The sequence below is a fragment of the Leiobunum rupestre genome, chromosome 3 (assembly GCF_980474605.1).
Source record: "Leiobunum rupestre chromosome 3, qqLeiRupe1.1.hap1, whole genome shotgun sequence".
In the NCBI taxonomy this organism is placed as follows: Eukaryota; Metazoa; Arthropoda; class Arachnida; order Opiliones; family Sclerosomatidae; genus Leiobunum; species Leiobunum rupestre.
Window position 1 is genome coordinate 61,993,528 of NC_143386.1, and position 20,861 is coordinate 62,014,388.

General features: G+C 39.6%; 1 protein-coding gene across 1 annotated transcript; it reads left to right on the forward strand.

Annotated features, from left to right (window-relative positions):
• Positions 1 to 18,182: 18,182 nt before the first annotated feature.
• LOC149954029 (mite group 2 allergen-like Ixo r 2) lies at positions 18,183 to 18,947 on the forward strand. Its single transcript, XM_090169852.1, has 4 exons — positions 18,183 to 18,345; positions 18,418 to 18,519; positions 18,588 to 18,766; positions 18,850 to 18,947. Exons 1-4 carry the CDS (start codon positions 18,183 to 18,185, stop codon positions 18,937 to 18,939), a joined length of 534 nt encoding a protein of 177 aa, XP_090025978.1. The 3' UTR covers positions 18,940 to 18,947.
• Positions 18,948 to 20,861: the final 1,914 nt, after the last annotated feature.

A 20,861-nucleotide genomic window follows, 5' to 3' on the forward strand; every position in this document is an offset into this window, starting at 1 on the left:
TCGGGATCGAAATCCGGGATTTTAGGGTGAAATGGGGGTAAAATCGTTAAAAAGTCAATGTATTTATGATATTTCTCGCGACGATTTGTTTTTTCGTATATCAACATATTATGTTCAGGCCAGCTTGTTTATTTATCTACGCTTATCTCGAAAGACACTTGAAAGTATATCTTATCGCGTTTTATCGTACGGAATAAGTTGAAATGATGTAAAAATTGATAACCTAGGCGGCGCGTGCGCGGATTACCCGGGGGACGCGGTTAATTGGAATTTAAGAGTGTTTTGACGTCATGGAATATTCGTTGTTAAAGTAGAATGGAAATATTTTTTAAACTTCATTTTAATATCATTGTAGTACGCTTGGCACTTGAACCTATCTCACGAGTATTTCACTGGGTGAGAGATAACGCGCGCGTGCGTGGATTACCCGGGGCGTGGTTTTCGCGGCGCGGTTAATTTGAATTTAAAACACGGATTTGAGTGTTTTGACGTCATGGAATATTCGTTGTTAAAATGACGTAGAATGGAAATATTTTTAAAGTTCATTTTAATATTATTAGCACGTAAGTTTTAAATTTGATTATCATATTTTTATACCTATATTTACATATTGAAATTGTTACGCATACATGGTCCCCATTTAATATTGGGTCGACGTCTGAAATGTGAAATGGGACACCGACAGGGCTGGCGCGGACGCTGGGGCACGGGCGCCACCCGCGTCTCAACGTCTGACTATCATCTGGCAGTTCCATACTCGGCTATTGGACCATCAAAATGACCAAATACACGTATATTTGAACATTTCCTTGACTACATGACTGAAAAATTGTTTAAAGGTCCATCTACTTGGTTACAAAATTTGTTAAATACTTGGCTTTAAGGCCATATAAATTAAAGTTAGAAGAAGCTAGACAAAGAGAAATTGTTCTGAAAAATAAAATTAAAGATAGAAAAACTTACCAATAGTATTTCGAATACCAAATAATTCGACGTCTTTGTTTTTGAAATAACTAAATAGTTTGCATATTTGTCAAAAAAAAACTAAAAAAGTAATTGAAATTACTGTTAATTTTACTTGCAATAGTAAAATACTAAACCAAATGTATAATTTATATTTTATTTCATTTAATAAATTTAAACTATAATACTAAACTTTTTCAAAAAAAACTTTTACAAACAAAATTTAAAATACACATTTTTAAAATTTAACTACACCAGCTCCAAGTCAGCTAGCGACTTTTTTTTTAAGTAACTACTAACTACAATTAAAATCAAAGGATCTGCTATATTTTTCATGCTTTGAAAACAATTCATTAAAATCTCGAGTTTTTAAATATATGTAAAACACGAAGGAGCAGATCTTTTATCACAAATTTTCAAAAATTATATTTAATTTAGTTTATAATAATATAGGGAACTCAAAAATTAAAAAACGAAAAATCAAAAAATTACTTACTTCAACCTATCTCCCAGTTATTAGTTTCGTTTTAAACTTGATTTACGTTTTAGTTTTACTTTGCTATTCTAGAAAATTCCAAAATTCCTTTAGAGTTTATCAGTAAAACCACTTACTTTAAGTATTTTTAATCCGTTCGGTCTAATAGTAGATTACGCTCCTATAATCCATGATGTTTTCATTTAAATTCAAATTATAACGAATTGAAAGTTTGAAGAAAATATTAATTTAGTTTGTAAATGAAATCCTTTTATAGTACTCTGAAGGGCTCTTAATACGTTTTGAACTTCCAAAATAAATTAATGTACTAAGTTACGTTTAAAAGAACCTTTTGTAACAATTCCAATATGTAAATATAGGTAAAAGGATTGAAAAAATACTTAATTATCCACTCTAAAGTCCATTTTTCAGGTATTAGAAAGTATTTCATACAAACTAACTTCTAAGTTTGAAAAAAGAAATATGGATTTAGTTCGTAAATAAAATCCTTTTAAAGTACTTTGAAGGACTCTTTATACGTGTTGAACTTTTATAGTATTTTTCTATGTATTTATTACTATAAATATCCCAATATTAAATGGGGACCATGTATGCGTAACAATTTCAATATGTAAATATAGGTATAAAAATATGATAATCAAATTTAAAACTTACGTGCTAATAATATTAAAATGAAGTTTAAAAATATTTACATTCTACGTCATTTTAACAACGAATATTCCATGACGTCAAAACACTCAAATCCGTGTTTTAAATTCAAATTAACCGCGCCGCGAAAACCACGCCCCGGGTAATCCACGCACGCGCGCGTTATCTCTCTCCCAGTGAAATACTCGTGAGATAGGTTCAAGTGCCAAGCGTACTACAATGATATTAAAATGAAGTTTAAAAAATATTTCCATTCTACTTTAACAACGAATATTCCATGACATCAAAACACTCTTAAATTCCAATTAACCGCGTCCCTCGGGTAATCCGCGCACGCGCCGCCTAGGTTATCAATTTTTACATCATTTCAACTTATTCCGTACGATAAAACGCGATAAGATATACGTTCAAGTGTCTTTCGAGATAAGCGTAGATAAATAAACAAGTTGGCCTGAACATAATATGTTGATAAACGAAAAAACATATCGTCGCGAGAAATATTATAAATACATTGAATTTTTGACGATTTTACCCCCATTTCACCCTTAAATCCCGGATTTCGATCCCGAACCCAAACCCGAACCAGGGAGTGGCGTCTCGCCATCACTTTCCTTCTACTGTCAATATTTTACTAAATATAAACGTTTATAATTAGTGCGATAATAACCATTAAACGTTATTTTGACCAAAAACCAAATATTGACCATTTTACAAACGTTATTTTGCTACCTGGGCTTTGATACTGCATACGACATGAAAATAAATTATCAATAAGAACATTTTCATCTTCAAGTTTTCGTAACAGATTAATCAAAAATTCCACTGGATCCTGTTGGTCATATCCATGAAATTGTACATCAAGTATACCCCTGACAATAGAAGTTCCTAAAAGTGAAAAATCAGGATCTTCCCTCTAACGCAGCAATTGTTGCAATGCAACAATTGCTGGTCCTGGAGAAATAACCCTATCTCGAATGCTTCTGACCAATTCTGGAATTTGGAAAAAAGCTTGTAAAGTGGAGATAGCATAGCAGGAATTATCGTTATTCAAAAATCCTTTAATAACCAAAAGTGAATTATCTTTAGGAATATTAGCACTTACAGATTTAGGCACTCTAGCTTTGGAGGGACCAGCTTCATTGCTTACAACAGCTTCAATACCCAAATCCATTTCAATCCCAGTTTGTTCAAATGCCGTTACTGACACGGGTAAACTTGTTTTTTGCTGATCTTTTTAGATTAAAGGTTATTTCTGGTAAATCAGGCCTAAACTCATTTCTTAGGCGATTTTACTCAACTATTGCTTTACAATCAGGATATATTTTAGACGCATCAAAATCAAGCAAATGAAGGCCATCCAAAGATGTGACTCTCGAAAGAGCAACGTATGCCATCCCACTTTGAAAGACGCTTGGTCCTATATTTATCAAAGCACACTCCACACTCATACCTTGACACTTATGTATAGTAACCCCATAAGCCAAAACCACTGGAAATTGACTTCTTGAAACATAAAGGTTTGTCATAATTTCAAACTTACCACAATCTTCCATGTTGCTTACTAACTGCGACCATGGTCAACGGGGCCCGACCACGCTGCTTGGTGGTGCCGCCATGTGTCGACAGCCCAAGGGTCACACAAACTGATTGGTGGAGACCCGAACCGAGGCCGGCGCTTTCCAAAGGCAAACGTAACGCCAGCGGCTGCTTTCAATTATAGCCATTTAGATAGTACCATAAAGCCTTCTAGCGGCTATCGCAAGAAGCTCACGTAGATACTGGATTGCCGTCCGCAAACTCACTAAACCTCTACAAGACTGGAGGTAGACGACCTTAGCAGACGAAAATACAGTAGGTAAGCGAACTTCTTGCAGTGGCCGCTAAATGGTTCTATGCTAACCGAAATGGTTAACTGCGGAAAATTAAACTGATCTCAAAAGTGATCGCACTTTCATCGACGGCCATCGTGACGTCAAAGGCACCGGTACGCTCCGCTCGTCGGCTGGTTATAATAAGGTTTGAAGTTTATGCTGCCATATACACCAATTCTAATTTAAATATTTGGAGATAAAAAAAATTCACCAGTGGAAGCATGAACGATCTGAGGGATGTGATATCAAAGATATTATTTATTTATTTAATAGACACACCTAGAGAAAATTAAGGAAACTTGTTTGCTGTCAGAGTTAATTTATTTATTTAATAGACACCTCTAACGAAAATTTAGGAAACTTGTTTGCTGTCAACTATTTTAAAGTTCTTATGTTAATTTCAAGAGAAAATAACTGTCAAGTACGTGATTAAAGGGGCCCAAAACTTTACATGTACGAATGTAGTCTAAACGCTTTTATTAACTCTTCATGTACCAGCTATACCTAACACTTCGTAATTTCTGACAAATTACTTACATGGCCAAAGCTGAGAGATTCACGCATGCGCAATGAGTTAAAAAAATGTACTAGCAATTTTTTTTAATGCGTCTCAGCTTTTGGGCCCCTTTAAGGTATTTAAAAAGATAGTTTAAACCTATTTAAAAAAAAAACTTTAGAAGCCACGTGACTACCGAATAGATATTTTGAAGTAATTATAGACAAAAAAATGTCAATTAGTAGCACACCGACACGGAAAAGGAGTCAATGGTATTCAATTTCAGGGTAGTTGATCATGATACTATTTAATTACTGGAAAAAACTTCATACGGGAAGGGGGGGGCACAAATTTCTTGCAATTGAAACCCATTCAAATATTTTGTCCCTCTTTAGATTCAAACGCACAACTTTACGACGAGATGGGACGGAAATTCTAACGCCTATAACCACTACACCACACTTTACCACGCCAAGATTTTACTTCTATATTGTTATAATATGCATGCTCACTTTATATTTCGGACTATTTACTTTAGTTCTAAGTTACTAAGTACATACTGCAACACTAACAAGGAGACGACCCGAGGTGTTACACACCGATTTTGTTCAAACTCGGGGGAATGGTAGACCTTCATGTAACTTGAAAAATCGTAAAGGGAATCTATTCAATGGGCAACGGTTTTGCCATGGCAACGAAAAATGTTTTTGACAACATAAAATGGAAATTTTCCCATTAAAAATAACATGGGATTTAGACCGATTCCAAGGGTCCCCCATGTGAGAAATTTAAAAAAATTTTAAAAATTTTAAAATACCAAAATATTAAAAAAATTGTTAAACATTGACGAAGAAAATCAAAATTGATCACATTTTGATCAATTTGAACCAAATGGGTGAAAATGAACCGATATGGCTTAAATAGGAAAAATTTCCATTTTATATTGTCGAAATCATTTTTCGATGCCATGGCAAAACCGTTGCCCATTGTATAAATTCCCTTTAGGATTTTTCAAGTTACATGAAGGTCTACCAATCCCCCGAGTTTGAACAAAATCGGTGTGTAACACCTCGGGTCGTCTCCTTGTAAGTAGGGGAGAAACAACTGATTCCAAACGTGTGAGAGGTTTATTCAAGCACACAAAAAAAAGAGTAATGAAAAACACAAAAATAGCAGACGACCCTTTCACTTCGAAGGGCCGAATATAAATCAAAAACAAAATATAACAAGGCTGCCATATGTGAAGCATAATCGCTTTCCCATAAACCACATAGTCCCCCTGCTTCACATATTCAGTCAGTCACATAATCAGTCAACACTTGTAACCTTTCTTTCGGAAAGGCTTTGGTGAATATATCTGCCAGGTTGGCTTTTGAGTTGACATACACGATTGTAAATAAACCTTCGGCCACTTGTTCCCGTAAATATTTCACACGTAGATCTAAATATTTTGTACGCGCATTGTCAACTTTATTCTTCATGTACTGTATAGCAGCTTGGTTATCTATTTTCATCTGTATCTCTCCGGATAAGGAGGAAGGGAAAACCGTTCTACATTCGTTAAGAATACGCTTTATGTAGAGGAGTTCTTTGGTTGTTTCTACAGCCGCTATTAACTCAGTGCAGTGAGGGATTGTTTCTTTGATTTCCAAGCTATAGGTGTTTTTCCACACATGAATAGATGTCGACTTCCTGGTTTCGGGGTCTGAAGCCCATGAGGCGTCACTATAGGCAATGAGTTGTGGGTTTTCAGTGTACTCCATGAATAATGATTTCTAATTCGTCGTGATGATATAATTCCACAAGTGCAGTAAATGATTCCAGGTGTCGAGGTTATAGTTATTGTTATATTTCGCGAGGACGTTCACAGCATATAATGTATCTGGGCGAGTATGACGTGCTATATATAGTAGCCGCCCGATCATACTTCGAAAAGGTACTTGTGGTTCTTTCCTTTCTTCTTCTTCTTGGTTAGATCCCGTGATCACCGTTCGAAATTTTAGAGGTTCGTAGGTCATCTTGTAGGGAATGCCATCAAACTGTTTCTCTAAATGGTCAATATATCTCGTTTGTGACATTCGGAGTCCTAGCTTGTTCGGTTATTTGTATGTCAATTCCCAAGAACGTTTTTACTCTTCCTAGGTCTTGGATGTCAAACTTTCCTTGTAGCAGAGCCAGGATTTTGGTCATCACTTGCTGATCTCGATTTAAAATCAGGATATCATCTACATATACCGGAATGATACAATCCCATTGGAAACGATATACGCCTTGACATGATCTTAGTTCTTGAAATCCCATCATTTTCAGTTCTTCATCAAGTTTATTATGCCAACAACGTCCTGATTGATGAAGCCGCCGTAGAGGCTTTTATGTATTTCCCATACCTTGTTGTCAGTCGTTTCGTACCCTCTTAGTATTTCCATGTAGCTTTTCTGGTCTAAAACGACATACAAATAGGCACTTTTGATGTCTATGTGTTTATTTGACCACTTCAGGATAACAACAAGTACAAACAGAAATAAACGGACTAATAATAAATCGACCACTGGTGAGTATATTTCTTCATAGTCTGTTCCTTGCTGTGTAATGCGAAATATATTAGTTATATGAATTTAGCTGTATATTAAAATAATTCAATAGCAGGTAATTTAACTTAATTCAAATTCATTCAAAATTAACTTAATTCAAATTTAGACAAAACACCCAATTTAAACTTTAACAAATTTAAAAACATTTCTTTGGAAATACTCGCTGGTAGAGTATTAGGCCTACAGTATTGTTAGTTTGCATCCAGGAATTTCCCGATGAGGGGAAGGGCCCGTCCCTTCATCGCGGGTTTTCTATAGTTTCCGTTTCTTTCGTTTCCTGCGATGGGTTTAGCCAGTAGTCCTGTCGCTTTCAATTATCCCCCCCCCCTTTACTCTTAACTCCGAAGTGTCCAAACGGGTGAGAGGTTGATAGGCGCAGTTGTATAGGGAGTTAAAAAGTGTAATTTTCCATTCCGTTATTGTACATGTTAAAATGTTTGTGGCCCGGGGTTTTCCCCAACACGAGAAACACGGGCGCGAGTCGTAGATACTTGGGAAAGTTTTTGAAACGTTTTGTGCGCGAAGGACGTCACGAGGTCCGAGGGAAGGTGATAAAAAGACCTGGCTCCCGCCAAAAAAAGGACAGACTCAGAGAGATATCGACATAGCGAGATATGGGATAGTTCGTGACCACCATTCTCCAAGTGAACGAGAAAAGTTTTATTTATACACGTTAGTTTCGGCACCGAAAAGGGTTAACGCGGTAAAAGGACGAAGTGATAATGTCGCAGTGAATTCGCTTTCCACGCGCCACGGTCTCCGTATCAACGAGTGTACGCGTACGACCCACGTTTTTGATGTTCAACGCAGCCACGTGTGGACGAACACCGAGATCAGATGGACCTATTGATAAAATCCTAAGTATCGTTTCAAACTTCGCCAATACGGCAACCGTAAATGTGCCCTAAACGCACCTTGTGGTGCTTAACTTCGTGTTGGCCCTTCAGGCTAATTAATTTCTTTATTGCGCAAAAGTTTTAGAATGCACTGGCCAGAATGCAAGATTGTATTATTTTAATTTTAAGTTAGCTTCTCTGTTTTGTTTAGGATTAATTTTAAGTTAGCTTAACAGTATGTTGGTTAGGATTCAGTTGTTTAATTCATAATAATAAATAATTTAGTGTCTTTAGTAATCTCTAATCCGTTTGGTTATTTCTTACACCCTTTGAATAAAACCCCTAGACAACTTAATAATAATTTATTCTAAACAAACCCCTAGACACCTTATTAATATTTTCAGGACCCTCGCTAACCCCATCATAGAAGTTACGCGAGTACCCGGGCAAATTAATTTAATTGTAGCGGTAATTAACTATTTCCCTTAATATTTTTAACGTTACAATGGGGGTCCGTCCGGGATTTTGATTAATGATTAAGTTACCTAAATTAATGAAGGAAAAATTAATTAGTGGTCAGTTGGCAGGTTACATAAAAAAAAAATGCAATTAGTAGTTAGGTGGTAGTTTTAAGGAAAATCTCTCACTATCTCATGGTTTAGCCTCGCAACAGTATTGGTTGTTATTTCTTACGCATAATTAGTTGGTATGCTTTTGTTTTGTTTGTTGTTTTTTTTTTTTTTTATTCGTCGGCTATTCCAGTTTGCATGTTAGATTTAATTTTCTTATCCCTAACTCTTTGGTTGCATTTCCGTTGTTTATTGGTCCACTCTAAAATATTTAATTCGTTGATTTATTTGTCTTTATGAGTAACGCCCACAGTCCCAATTATTTAGAATTTTGCAAAAGGCAGCGAGAAGCTCGTTATCAAAAGCGTTCCGCGAATAGAGAAGGATCTACTATTCCCATTCTAGTAAATCCCGCTCCAACAATACCCCGCGCCATGAATTCAAGCGTCAGTCAGGCAGGCGCGACCACTTGCGCGGCATCTACCGCGGTAAATACCGTTACTACTTCGGGCACGGGTCACGCTAATCCTCCGCCCCCTAGTAATGCTGGCGTCAGCGTCCCGCCGGACGTCCTGACGAACATTCTCGCGCAGTTACAAGCTTTGGCAATACAACAGCAGCAGTTCCAAACCGCTTTAGCGCTACTCCAAAACGCCGGGCCGGAGGCGCTGGTAGTTCCCCCCGCCCCTCCCACGGTGCCTCCCGTGAGCACTGTTTCTTCCGCGGCAGCCACTTCTTCGGCGACGATGACGTCACAATCACAGTTGCCCCACTTAACAATTAGTAGTCAAAATTTAATTCCGGCTCACAGTTCGGGTAGTCAAAACACGGCACCAATGGTACCGATCACCTTAAACCACAGTCAGCCAGTGTTGCCAGCTAGTTTTAATCAAAACATTACACCCTTAATTAACCCTAGCGCGGGCATGCCGTCTTTATTCCCGCGGGTTATAACGACTAATTCGGGTAGTCCGATGGTGTCCTCCTCGGTTCAGCCCTCGGTTTTTAACGCGCAGGCTCCGTTTCAGACCGCGCCAGTGAACTTAGCGCCTTTTGTTTTTTCAAACCCCATTAAAACCCCGACGTATTCAGGTAAGCCCACAGACACGGGCCCTAAAGATTTTCTCCGACGCGCTAAGCAAATGCGTATTACCAGCCGTCTAAGTGAAGAAGATTTTCTAGAACAATGGGTTCCCGCTATGTTAGATGGGGCCGCTTTAGATTGGTTTTGCGATAACCAACCCTTTAGCTCGTGGGGCGATTTTGAATCGGGCTTGCGCGTGCAATTTGAACGCAGAGCCAATGACGAGCACGTCAAAGATAAAATTTTTGATCGCCTTCAGTACGCGCAGGAAACGGTGTACGAATACACAGAGCAAATGCAGAAATTATTTGGCCAGTTAAACAATGCCCTGTCGGAACGTGAGAAAATTAGGTATGTCGAAAGAAACATGCGCGACGACATTCGAATCCATTTAATTAACCCACGGGGTTACGACACCTTGCGTGAACTAATTGATAGCGCCACCCAGGTAGAACGGATAGATAAAAAGCAGGGCCGCCGCAAGGGTGAAACTAGTCGGGATGGTCAAGGCGGCCAGGGTGGATCTAGCTCTTCGGGCAATCAGAATTCGGGGGGTAACCATAGCTATAGTTCAGATGGACCCCGTAATCACAATTCTCGTCGAAATAATCAAGGCAATAATAGCTTTAATCGCTCCGGTCAAAATGGATATCAGGGTTCCTTTAACGTTAATCGGTCGGACCAAACTGGTTTCCAAAACAATAGCGCTAATCGCAATAACAATCAGGGTAGCGGTAACAATCGCCCCTCGAATAATAACTTTATTAATCAGGCCCAAAACGCTCAACCAATTAATGGTAGGCCAGGACCCTATTTTAACCCCAACATTACTTGCTACGGGTGTCAAGAAGTAGGCCACGCTAGGAATCGTTGCCCCAACCTCACAAACCCCCCAAATCCGGCTCCGGGAAACGGGGCGACGGCCTCTGCTCCGAGGGTGAGCAGCGGGCCGCCATCTCAGCGATAAACAGTACCCATTTAGTCAGCGCGGCAATTTCACAACCAGGGGGCTCCGATATTTTTTATTTGGGTCAAGATTTGTTAGATATTTATTTAGAAACTGTGCCGTGCGTAGCTCTTATTGACCCTGGTTCCACCAATACAATCATCCATAGTAGTCTCAAGCCTTTGTTAGAAGATTTAGGGTGTCACACTTCTGACTCACTTTTAGCTCTCCGACAACCCGATGGTACCCTCTTACCTACGGACGGTGCCGTAACCGTCACGTTTTGTTTGCCTAGAAAACAGGTTCAATTTGAGGCAGTATACTGCCCAAACATTCCCTACTCGTGCATTTTAGGGAAGGACATTCTTAGACATACTGGCATGGTTATTGACCATGAGTTGAGTAGTTTTTATTGGAAGGACCAGGGTGACCATTTATTAAAGTTTAAGGGTGATGTTAATTGTAGTTTTTCCCGTAATTCCGCTAGTTGTTTCAATTTGTGTGCCCAGAAGTTCATTGACAACCTACCGATTCCCGTAAGTGTCCCACCTAAAGAAAGTATTAGACTTAGTCCGATTTTTAATTTAGAAGCAACAAAGAGTTTAATTGATGAGGATGAGATTTTCAAAGCTCTAGAAGGTGCCCCTATTAACCTCGAACAAAGGGAAATTTTAGAATCACTTGTAAATAGATTTAAACCTTTATTTTCGACCGTCCCTGGTCGCACTGATCGTATCGAACATTATATAGACTTGACAACCGATAGACCTATTTCGAGTCCTCCGTATAGGTTTTCCCCCGCTAAGCGCGCTGTAATTGATGAAATAATTGACGAGATGATAAGCCAGGACATAATAGAACCCTCCAGTGGTCCGTGGGCCAGCCCTACATTGTTAGTGGGTAAGAAAGACGGTACCCAAAGACTCTGCATAGACTACCGCAAAATTAATTCTATTACGCGCCGCGACGTCTACCCGTTACCACGCATAGACGATATATTAGAGTCCCTGCATAAGCCTACCTTTATTACAACCCTTGACATGCGTAGTGGCTACTGGCAAATGCCAATATTTGAAGGCCATAGGGATATAGCCAGTTTCGTAACTCATAGAGGTTTATTTAGGCCAAAAGTTTTGATGTTTGGGCTTTGCAACGCGCCAGCTTCCTTTCAGCGCTTAGTTAATTCATTGTTTATGGATCTGTCCGGGCGTGGCGTTTGCGCCTACCTCGACGATCTTATAATAGCGTCGGCGGATTTTGAAACGCATATCAAAACGCTGGAGGAAGTGTTTAACAGGTTCGCCAAAGCGGGCCTGACCATTAAAGCGTCAAAAACGCAATTCTGTCAACAAGAATGCGCTATTTTGGGTCATATTGTAAATAATTCTAGTATAAAGGTAGACCCGGCTAAGACCGAAACAATGCGCAATTTTCCCACCCCGAAAAACGTGAAACAGCTGCGGCGTTTCTTAGGTATGGCGTCGTATTACCGCCGGTTCGTCAAAGATTTTGCCAAAATAGCTAATCCGTTGACCACGCTCCTGCATAAGGAAACCCCTTGGCATTGGGCTGCTTCCCAAGAAGCCGCCTTCAATATTTTGAAAGACCGTTTGTCATCAGCGCCGGTACTTAATACTCCTGACTACAGCCACCCTTTTAAAATTTATACCGATGCATCATTGACGGGTCTCGGAGCTATTTTGGCCCAGCATATCGATGGCCAGCGGCGCGTAGTACAGTTTGCTAGTAGGTCCCTAAGCGCCGTTGAACAAAAATACTCAACGACGGAGCGCGAGTGCCTTGGAATTGTATGGGCCGTGGAGAAATTCCGCCCATACGTCGAGGGCACTCACTTCGAGGTTTACACTGACCATTCCGCCTTAAAATGGTTGCACCGAGCCCCAGATCCAACCGGCAAATTTGCCCGTTGGAACGCGAGGCTCCAAGTTTTTGATTTTACAATTTATCACGTTCCTGGCAAGGACAACGTGGTAGCGGACGCGCTCTCCCGGATTCCAGAATCTATATCCGAAGGGCAAATACTTGCTCTTACTGGCGTAGCGACCCCGCACCCCATAATTCGTTTTGACAATGACGAATTAATATCCGCGCAGCGCGCCGACGACAAAGTAGGTGCGTTAGTTCAGTATTTGGAGGACAATAAAATCCCCACCGACGCTTCAGTCCGTTCGTGGGTATTGAAAGTAGCGCCCCAATGCGACATTCGCAATAAAATTTTGTATCAGGATTTAGGCAAAGGTGATCCAGCCGAATGGGAAACGTTTAGAGTGATAGTCCCCACAGCTTTGCGCTCGAGGATCCTACACTTAAGTCACGATATCCCATCTGCTGGGCATTTTGGAGTCAAAAAGACTCTAAAAAGAATCCAAAGCCAGTATACCTGGGATGGCATGACCCTAGACGTCCTCAGATATTGTCGATCGTGCGAAATATGCCAAACTCACAAGGTTTCTCACCAGGCGCCTCCAGGTTTAATGAAACCCAGCGCAATCCCCCAGCCTTGGGAAGTGATTTCGATGGACCTTAAAGGCCCATATCCCCGCTCCAACCGCGGCTTTCGGTACATCCTAGTAGTATCAGATTACCTCACGAAGTGGGTCGAAGTCTTCCCGCTTCGTAACGCCAGTAGCCCCGGCATCGTTCGACATTTGGTCGACGATGTCTTTTCCCGATTTGGTCTTCCCGCCGTTGTTGTTTCGGATAATGGTAGTTCCTTCGCCTCCAAATTAATGGACGCTGTATTCAAAAAGCTCCATGTAAAACAGCGTTTTACGTCTTTTTACACGCCCCAGTCGAACCTAACCGAGAGGTTCAACGCGACGATAGGCACCAAAATCTCCGCTTATGTAACCGATAATCATAAGGAGTGGGATCGCGGACTTCAGCAATACGCAATGGCTATGCGGACCGCCCCCTCCGAAACCACCGGACACACTCCGGCGGCTTTAATGTTTGGTAGAGAACTACGAACTGCGCTTAATGTCCAAACAGAGCATGACCCCGATCACTTTTTGAGCGCGGACGTTGAAAAAGCTTACTCTCTCAGGGTTATTAATGATGTTAGTAAAACACTAGAAAATGCCCGCGGTAATATTGAGAAAGCGCAAGCGATACAAAAGGCTGCCTATGACAAGCGCCATCGGGATTGTGAGTTGAAGGTGGGACAGTTAGTGTTGAAGAAGACGCACTTTCAATCGAGTGCCGCGGACGACTATGCCGTCAAGCTGGCACCGAAATTTGATGGCCCCTACAAGGTGGCTGAACAATTGTCCAAGTGGACATATAGGTTACAGGATGGGAAGGGACAAATACTCAAAGGTACCCATAATATCCGACAGTTAAAACCGTATATCCGGAGGACAGATAATGTTTTGAGGGATACCGATATCGACGGAAATATAGATTCCCCTGTAGTGGTTAAACCCAAGCCAAACTATGGTGGCCGAACACTTAGGCCAAGAGACCCGCAAACTGGAAGGGTTCGACGATAGTAGGCTTGCATTTTTTTTGTTTGTTTGTTTGTTAGTTTTTGGAAGGCCTTATAACAGGTGCACCATTTGATTTTGAGATATTTTTCATTGAGCTCCATTTGTTAGTCTTGCATTTATTAGTTTTTTTTTCACGCGTGTTGTACATATTGTAAATAGTTTAAACCCGTTTTCAAAATTTTAGTTCTTCTAGATGTTTATGTAGTGGTCTCATGGGGACATTCGACTTAAGTAGGGGGAGAGTTGTAATGCGAAATATATTAGTTATATGAATTTAGCTGTATATTAAAATAATTCAATAGCAGGTAATTTAACTTAATTCAAATTCATTCAAAATTAACTTAATTCAAATTTAGACAAAACACCCAATTTAAACTTTAACAAATTTAAAAACATTTCTTTGGAAATACTCGCTGGTAGAGTATTAGGCCTACAGTATTGTTAGTTTGCATCCAGGAATTTCCCGATGAGGGGAAGGGCCCGTCCCTTCATCGCGGGTTTTCTATAGTTTCCGTTTCTTTCGTTTCCTGCGATGGGTTTAGCCAGTAGTCCTGTCGCTTTCAATTATCCCCCCCCCCCTTTACTCTTAACTCCGAAGTGTCCAAACGGGTGAGAGGTTGATAGGCGCAGTTGTATAGGGAGTTAAAAAGTGTAATTTTCCATTCCGTTATTGTACATGTTAAAATGTTTGTGGCCCGGGGTTTTCCCCAACACGAGAAACACGGGCGCGAGTCGTAGATACTTGGGAAAGTTTTTGAAACGTTTTGTGCGCGAAGGACGTCACGAGGTCCGAGGGAAGGTGATAAAAAGACCTGGCTCCCGCCAAAAAAAGGACAGACTCAGAGAGATATCGACATAGCGAGATATGGGATAGTTCGTGACCACCATTCTCCAAGTGAACGAGAAAAGTTTTATTTATACACGTTAGTTTCGGCACCGAAAAGGGTTAACGCGGTAAAAGGACGAAGTGATAATGTCGCAGTGAATTCGCTTTCCACGCGCCACGGTCTCCGTATCAACGAGTGTACGCGTACGACCCACGTTTTTGATGTTCAACGCAGCCACGTGTGGACGAACACCGAGATCAGATGGACCTATTGATAAAATCCTAAGTATCGTTTCAAACTTCGCCAATACGGCAACCGTAAATGTGCCCTAAACGCACCTTGTGGTGCTTAACTTCGTGTTGGCCCTTCAGGCTAATTAATTTCTTTATTGCGCAAAAGTTTTAGAATGCACTGGCCAGAATGCAAGATTGTATTATTTTTATTTTTAAGTTAGCTTCTCTGTTTTGTTTAGGATTAATTTTAAGTTAGCTTAACAGTATGTTGGTTAGGATTCAGTTGTTTAATTCATAATAATAAATAATTTAGTGTCTTTAGTAATCTCTAATCCGTTTGGTTATTTCTTACACCCTTTGAATAAAACCCCTAGACAACTTAATGATAATTTATTCTAAACAAACCCCTAGACACCTTATTAATATTTTCAGGACCCTCGCTAACCCCATCATAGAAGTTACGCGAGTACCCGGGCAAATTAATTTAATTGTAGCGGTAATTAACTATTTCCCTTAATATTTTTAACGTTACAGCTGTTGATCATAACCTCGTGCGACCAATCGTGCCCTATAGCGAACAATCTGTCCATTCTCGTTCCTTTTTCGGACATATACCCATCTATTACCGAGTATTTTCACTTTGTCTGGTCTATGAACTGGCGTGAAGACGTTTCTTACTTGTAGTGTCTGCACTTCGTCATCCATGGCTTTCTTCCATTGCACTGAGTCATTAGCACTCATGGCTTCTTCGTATGTTGTGGGATCATCTACATTGGCGAAGCATGTTTCCATATCCCTCAGGAAAACCAAATCTGGATCTGTGCCGATATCGTCGGATCGCTGTTGCGGTGTTAAATCACAAATTCCCGAGTATGTGTTTTTCGTAGAGTAGTCAATTAGCTCTGGGTCAATATCGATCTCATTTTCTCTGCAATATTCTAAAAGCTCTCGTCTACTTCGGAAACATCGCTTCATATCTCCATGTCTATAGTAGATGTCATATCTTCCGGCTGTGTCTCCAGTCGTTCTCTGTCTAGCTGTACGTCGCCATTCCTTCTCTTCTGTCGCTGTTGGTCTACCAGGTGTGATGTGATCAATCACTTCATCTTCACTAGTCTCTTCTTGGCTGGCTGGGTGTTCCGGATGTGGTGAAGGAGAATGTCCTCTTGGCGGTGTTGGTGAAGCTGGCGCTGTAATCCTTTTCCTGGATCTCGACTTGACCCCGTGTATTTCTTCTTCACCATCTGAAAATCAGCGTTGCCAGACGTACGATAATTATCGCACAGTGCGATAATTTAATCAAAATTTTAAGGGCGTACTATAATTTTCATGGCGTACGATATCGTACCATTATTTCGATAATTCTGCCTCAACGTACTATAATGTACGATAATCTTTAGAATTTTTTAAAAACCTACGAACGATTTTTATTTTATTATTAATTTATATAACTTTTCTACTTAAAAATGAATGATATACATTTTCTGTACGCGTAGTCCAGAGTGTGAGTTTATTACTCCTAGCTATTACCTCAACATTTAAAACATTTTTAAACATATTAAGTTCAGTTAATAATGATAATAGACATTTTGTTTATTTCCCTGAAATAAAACTCCTGTAGTGCATTAAAAAATCATCTAAATTCAACGCATTTATGTATGAATTAAAATTTATCGCCAAAAAGAAATGTACGATAATTATCAGGAAAATCGATAATTTTTTGGCCTAGATACGATAATTTCAGATTTTCGATCTGGCAACGCTGCTGAAAATCGTACATTATCTTCTGAACGGTTGTCGTCATCAGTCTTGAGGTCTTCCGCTCCTTGCCCAGTATGGGTCTCGTTGAACTTGACATTATCGCTTTCAATAATCTTGTCAGTGTTTGGATCCCAGATGCGATACCCACGTGTTGAGGTGGCGTATCCGATTAGTATGCCTTTCTTGGCTGTATCCGCAAATTTATTAACACGGGTCTGTTTCGGTACAAAATAATGCGCTTGGCTTCCTATCCTCTTACAATGTTTCACAGTAGGTGTATACCCATAGCGTTTTTCGAATGGGGTTTTGTTCTGCAACTTCTTTTGCGGTAACCGATTCTTGATGTACTTGAAAGTTTTCAACAATTACAATAATTTAATTACATTTACAATAATCTAATTACATTTAATATTTATTTAAACACTCCTACTGATACGGATTGGATTCGAACATCCAAATGACACCCATTTAACAATTTTCGCCCTTTCTAGACCCGAATACATCACATTACGACGAAATTTAACGCCTATAACCACTACACCACAATTTACCACGCTAAACGCTCATTTTTATATCACGTATTTTTTTACTAAAAGTCCAAGGCTTAAGAATATCGATCTTATGCACCGCATATGGATGTCATTTTATTTTATTTTTCATGGACTAAAGTCAGTAAAAGAGGCTAACACAACAAGGTTAAAATTTCTGACCAAAACGCTACCGCCATCTGGTGAGACCTATTTATATTTATCTGGAAATATTCAATATTTTTAGAAAATTAATTATAAATTTTCTATTTAAATTTAATAGAAATTATATAGCAAAGGCACTCAATGAAACTATAATCGCAGTTCCTTTAAAAGTTTTACCACTATACAACAACCCTTTTTACCTGTAACCGCGTGGAAAAATTACTATAGTGAAAAAAAAAACAAAATGGCATCTCACAACCCAAATCACCTACTTTTCCCTTAACTTTCCCATAGCGTGAAGGCAACGAGTTTAATGTTAAAAGTCGAGGTACCTATATATAACCAGGCGACGACTCGCCTGGTTATAATAAAATTAAAAGCAAAATTAATCAATTATTTTAATTTAAAATGCGGTCGTGGTCAGGAATCTACCCTGGGACATATTTTTACAGGCGGATTGTTTACCGTTGAGACATTGCCTTTCATATCGCTAGAATGAAAATCAAAGAAATCACAGGAAAACTCTTACAAGAGAGGTATTTTTTGGCTTGCCAACTTGTTTGATAAAGTTTTTTTAAGCTAAAATATTATTTCACTAAAAAATGGTCGCCCAAACCCTCCCAGTCGGTAAGACCTCGGGTATAAAAGAAGTCGGGAAACATGACGAAGCCGCATTTCATCAGCTGTGGTCGCCTAATAGATTTCATTTTGACTATTTTATTGTTCAAAAGTGATCGCGGAAATATGTCTTCTATTATTGTAATTCTCGTAGCGTCGAGTTTCGTCATGGTCAATGCCGTAGCTGTTCAATTCAATGATTGTGGTAAGTTGCTGTGGTTGTAAATCATTTGTTGTGGGTTAAGACAGGGCAGTTAATACATTAATTTGTTCGTAGGTAACGGAAGTATGTTGAATCTGGTCGTGACTCCTTGTAATAGCGTACCTTGCGTCTTCGAACATGGCTCCACCATCCAGATCCAAGCTGTCATCCGTGCTCGTAAGTTCGATCAATTTCATTGGACAACTTGACTACACCTGATTCTTATGTCGTTCGTTTTCTCGCAGCTTTCGGTGCTAGTTCGGCGACCACCTCTATTACTGGCAACTTGCGTGGTCGCGAGATGGTATTCCCCAAGGACAACGAGGACATCTGCTTGGGCAAGATCAAACCCGCCTGTCCCGTCAAGCCAGGAAATATCTACACCTATGCCTCCACCTTCCACATCCACAAGATGATCCCCGCCGTAAGTTCTTCTAATCGGTTTCAAGTTAAACGAAATAATTTATCTTCGTCGCTTAATCACGAGATTTTTTGGGTATCTTGTAGCAACTGATGGAAGTCACCTACAAGGGCGTGAACGAAGACGGAAAGAATCTAGCTTGCGCTCGTCTCAAGGTCCGCATCACGAAGGCATAAAGAAATGAATGCTGTAAATATTTTTATCATGTATTGTATATGTATGTACAATAAAACTGTCATTTTACCACTTTCATATTTGGGTTTCACTCGGCAAACCAAGTTATTGGTAGTTTTCACTAAAGGTGTTAACGGCAGCACAGATTCGGCCACTGGGGCGTAGAGCCTCCGTTTGAAACTAAAAATGAACGGAAGCTAGATAATCCTTAATAAGTTTCTTATGGAATTACTTTTAAATAGGTTGCGCGAGTGTGGGTATTCAATTTGACATCAAGCCTTATAACCAATTATTGATTACAAACTAGTCGGTATTACTAATAATAATTTATCGTTGTTGGGCTAGCCTCCCTTAAGGCCACCTGTGGAAAGGCATTAAAAGTCGGTCGTTAACTTGGTGCTAAGGTGGTGCCTTGGGTATTAGCCTAGCAGATTATTATTAGGTGGACCACGGCGATGCGCTAGCTCATCTTTTCGCTAAGCCTATGTTACTTTCGTAAGTACTGCAATGAAACTTTAAACTGTTGTATTAAGTGTGGTTAGTCGTGTGGTTAGAAACGTATCTTCAGTACTTATCACCCTTGTTGCAACGGATTCAAATCCCCGGGGCGTCAAATTTGTTAGGACTTAATTTATATGATTGAATAGGGTAGCCACCCCCCCCCCCCCCCCGACAGGATAAAATAAATCTTACTATTAATTATTTATTATCTTTATAATTTAAGAGATTGATTGCACGTGACTACAATATTTTATTTCAAATTTATCCCAAGCCAAAAATATTCCGACCGGCAAATATATTTGTGCAAATACAGGGTGTGTCAATTTGCTCGATCAGGGCTTTTTTCTCAAAAAAATATTTTTCCTAGTGTTTAGAATTTTTTAGAGCATATTGGTTAGGTATTATAAATTGCAGTGAAATTAAACGAATATTCGCGGTTTTGGAAAATTAATTTTCTCACCGGTAGGTGTCACACAAGGTTCGTAAAAATGCTTGCTGCACACTAATGTTGGCTCACGCGGACGCGCCGGTTTTGGGGGGAAAACCTTTGGGGCGGGAAGAAGTGGCGTGCCTCCAGCTTTCGACGTCACAAATTCCAGAGATAAAAGATACAAGTAAGTTAAGGTTTTAATTAAATTATTATAATATTGGAGTTTTCTACAATGTCTAAGTGCACCATCAGTAGTTGTAACAGTAAAAGAAAGTGGAAGAGTAGGCTGTGATATTTTAAAATACCAGCCGCAATTAATAATCAGTGCGCTAAAACTAAGGAACTATCAACATTACGGAGGCTGAAGTGGTTTGAGAATATTAATCGTGAGGATGTTAATGAGCACACAGCAAAACCAATTACAGTTGTTTGTAGATTACATTTTATTTCTGGTAAGTTTAGGCTTTTCTCAGCTGCTAAACCTTGGTTTTTAATACAAATTAAATTACAGGAAAACCTGCCAAATTGTTGAATGATTCAAATCCTGACTGGGTACCAACTTTGCAATTGGATGATAGGAACGAAAAGGTTATTTTCAGAGGAGTTTCTCCAGGAAATATTATAATGAAACGGCGTTTACTCCTTGATATGAACAGCCCACCCAATAGGCAGCCCAAATCTCCAAACTGCTCAGAGGAGCATTGGTAGTGGGTAATAAAGAAAATGCTGAAGAAAATAGTGAGCCTATAATAAACCATGGAACTTCGGTTATGGATTGTGGAACTTGCATCTCGATATAATGCCACTATGAATCACTTGGCTCCGATTGTATATATCTACTCCAGCTACGTATAACTCTACTCTATTACTGTATAGTTCAGTTTCAACCAAAGACAGCTCAACATCAACTGCCGATGGTTCAGTGTCAACCAAGGATAGCTCAACGTCAACCTCTAATGTGTCGGTGTCAATTACTACAAATACTGATCCCTA